General features: G+C 38.6%; 1 protein-coding gene across 1 annotated transcript; it reads right to left on the bottom strand.

Moving 5' to 3' along the window:
• Positions 1-2,237: 2,237 nt before the first annotated feature.
• On the bottom strand, positions 2,238-2,894 carry LOC107472540 (uncharacterized). The gene has a single exon (XM_016092057.1). It carries the CDS (start codon positions 2,892-2,894, stop codon positions 2,238-2,240), a length of 657 nt encoding a protein of 218 aa, XP_015947543.1.
• Between the last annotated feature and the right edge of the window lie 868 nt (positions 2,895-3,762).

Below are 3,762 nucleotides of genomic sequence, written 5' to 3'. Positions count from 1 at the left end.
AGCTTGCATCCTTCTTGCTTCCATGCTTCCTTGTTTCATCACCTATCATCAACAAGGGAAATAGCTTCAAAGTCTTACCAATTCAAGCAATAAATTTCATGAGATTCATTCATACTCATTCATGTATGTATTCCTTAAATCATTTGCATGAATTTGGCTAGAATCAACATGTTCCTTAGTATTTTCATGCATGAATACAAACTCATAAAAGGACTTGTTTATTTAGAGAAAATGAGTGAAATCAAGCTAAAATCAACTAAACTAACTAGCTAATATATCAAATATGCAATTGCATCACAACACCAAACTTAAACCTTGCTTGTCCTCAAGCAAGAAAAGAATCATGCAATAGAGATTTCTTTTAATTGGAATGAGTTGAGGAATAGCTTGTAATACCTTGGTGAGTGAAGTGATTAAGTGATAGTGGGGTGAACTCTGAATTATGTGTTCATGCAAGGGTCCCAGTGCTTATCAGTCCTTACATTTTGGAAGTCTTAGATCTTAGGACTTTCATTCAAATGATATCATGGAGATCTCTTTATATGTAATCACCTTGAAGCAGCTTATAATTTTTGTGCTTTGACCTCGACTCTAAGTGTCATGTCTCAAGGCGGCTCTTTAGATAAGCTTTCAATCAATACTCCTAAACCAGTTGGTTTTAAGGTATTAGGTGTTAAAGCACCCCCAAGGATTTACTTGCTCAAGCCTCTTTCCTTGACACACTTCAACCACAAGCATTTACTAGGATAGCAACTCTTTGAGTTTTTGTTTCTTTCTTTCTTTTTCTGCCTAGTAATTGATGCTCAGAGCCTTGGGCCATGTTCTTTTTGTTTTTGCACTTTCTTTTCTTCCTTTTGCTTTGTTTGCTGCTTCTTGGATCAATAGATTTTTGAGAATCTCTACAATACTTCTTTGAACTTTATGTCCTGCCTATGAGCTCCCATGCAAGTTTTCACAAGCATGCAACCTCAATACATGATCATACTACTAGAACCACCACTTCTCCTAATCTTTTGCTTGCCTCAAAAACTGATTTTTATTCCTCAATCCTTCTTTTCAAAGAACTTTCATGTGATGCATTCTTAAAAATTGAGTGCAAACAAGTTTTGAAGATAAGAATGTTGTGAATTATCAGCCATCTTGCTTATTGAATTATAAAGGAAGATTATGCTATGCAGGCAGGCATGAATATAAAAAGAAAACTATATGATGCAGACAAACAGGGCAATTAAGGATACAATCCAACTTTCAATCACAGCAACATTTGATGTAAAATATTACTTAACAATACAACCTGTTGGAGTTCACTTGCTTTTCTTCTCATCATCATCATTGCTAGCCTTTATGTTCATCTTTTGCTTCTTTGATTGATGATGCTTAATCCCTCCAAAGGCTTGTATGACATTCTACAATGATATTAAAAGTTGCTTGTTCCCCAAGCACTTAGAAACAGTGGTTAGTCTGCATGATTTATTTGTGGGCTTTTTGAACTTACTTTGGTGTGGGAACACCAAACTTAGTACCTTGCCAATGCATCAAATTAACCATGTGTGAAACTCTTTCTTCTTTTTCTAAGGTAATAGACTAAAAACTGGAAAACAGCAAGATAATTAACTAGTCCGTCTAAATGCATGAAGCTAGCCTTATGGCAGAAAGTGAGAATGTGTTTTATGATGGGATTTTTGGTGGAACACCAAACTTAGAATCCTTCATTCTCCCTTAGATTGTTTTGGTGTGCAACACCAAACTTAGCTTCTTGCAATCTAGATGAAACTAATTAACAGTTTTATTGAATTAGATATGAAAGGATGGTTACCTCTGGTTGGGTTGCCTCCCAACAAGCGCTCTTTTATTGTCACTAGCTTGACATTTGTCCCTCTTTAGGGCGGATGATGATCATAGTGCCTTAATCCTTCCCCTCTCACCGTGAGCTTCCTTCCAGTATCATTCTTGACGATTTCCACATGTTCAAGTGAGAGGATTTTGTTCACTGTGTAGTATCCAGAAAAGTGTGGAGATGTCTCTATTGGTTGGTAAGTTAGCATCACTTTATCCCCTGGTGAGAAGTCTTCAGTGGAGGTTTTCTTGTTTCTCCATCCTCTTTGCATTTTCTTCTTGGGACTCTCTTCTTTTCTAGGAGATAGTTCAGGTTTTGGGGTCTCAACTTTTGGACGGTCCTCGCTATGAATCTTAAATGCTGACTTTGATTGCAGCTTCTCCTCTATTCTTTGAGCTTGTTACAACACTTTCACCTTTTTCCTTTCTTCCCAGCATGAGCTTAGGTGCATTGGAAGTGTCTCATCATGTGCCTCTTTCAAGTTTGGATCTATGGAATCAATCTTCATACACTCTTCCTCTTGGGTAGAGTCTTGCAAATTCTTGAACACATGGAACACTATATGCTCATCATGCACCCTTAGCATTAATTCTCCTTTTTCGACATCTATCAATGCCCTGGCAGTAGCTAAAAAGGGCCTCCCTAGAATAATGGGGGTGTTGTCATCTTCCTCTATGTCTAGGATGACAAAGTCAACTGGGAGGAAAAATTTGTCCACCTTTACTAATACATTCTCTACAACCCCAAGTGCTTGTTGAATAGATTTATCCGCCATTTGAAGGGCTATCTTTGTAGGTTTCAATTCATGAATCTGAAGCTTTCTCATCAGAGATAGAGGCATCAGATTTATGCTTGCACCAAGATCACAAAATGCTCTCTCAATCATCATGTTGCCTATTGTGCAGGAGATGTGAAAGCTCCCTGGGTCTTTCATCTTCTTTGGCAACTTTTTCTGGATGATGGCACTACACTCCCTGGTCATCACAACCGTTTGTCCCTCTTTCAAGGATCTTTTCTTTGTCAACAATTCCTTCATGAACTTAGCATATAGGGGCATCTGTTCAAGTGCTTCAATGAAGGGGATGTTGATGTGTAGTGTCTTGAATATTATCACTTTGTGTATCAGTTTCTTGCTCCTGCTTTTGTTCCTTCACCTCTTCTTTTAAGCCTTCTTTGATGTGCTCTTCCTGAGTAATGGCTTCTGTCTCCACTTTCTTCCCACTTCTCAGGGTGATTGCTTTACACTCCTCCCATTTTATGGCTTTTTCTGTGTCTCTTGGGTTGGGTATCGTATCACTTGGAAGAACATTGGTTGGCCGTTCAGCTTGTTTGGCTAGTTGTCCCACTTGTCGCTCAATATTCTTTATGGTGGCCTCATGTTCCTTTTGTCCCTTGATTAAGGTTTGAGTGCTTTGAGCAAGTGCTTGTGTGGTTTGATTAAGTGTTTGCAAGGTAGCTTCAAGACTGGAGATTCTGGTCTCATGATGATCAAGAGGGGATATGATGGGGGCTGAATGTTGTTGCTGGAAGTTATTGGGAGGATTAGTGTGGTAATTTTGTGAGTTGGATGTTGGTGCAGGAAAGTTGTTTTGGTGAGTTTGTGAATTATTATGAGGGGGTTGATATGTATTTTGTATTTTTCTATATTGGTTAGTGTTGGTGGCATGGTGATTTTGGTTATTTGTGTTACGGGTGTGGTTGTGGTTATTGTTCTTTTGCCAATGGTTTTCACCCCACTTCAGATTGGGATGATTTTTCCAGGATGGGTTGTATGTATCACCATGAAATTCATCCTGAGAATTTGAAGTATTTTGCATGTACTGAACTTGTTCTTGTGGCTGTTCAACAGTGGTCCCTTCACCTTGGCCCCATTCCAGTGATGATTGATTTGTTGTGTTCACTGATGCTAGTTGGAGGCCATCCAT

The sequence above is a fragment of the Arachis duranensis genome, unplaced genomic scaffold, assembly GCF_000817695.3.
Source record: "Arachis duranensis cultivar V14167 unplaced genomic scaffold, aradu.V14167.gnm2.J7QH unplaced_Scaffold_149731, whole genome shotgun sequence".
Taxonomy (NCBI): Eukaryota; Viridiplantae; Streptophyta; class Magnoliopsida; order Fabales; family Fabaceae; genus Arachis; species Arachis duranensis.
Note: the sequence above shows the minus strand (reverse complement) of the source record. Positions and strands in the feature narration are given on the sequence as shown.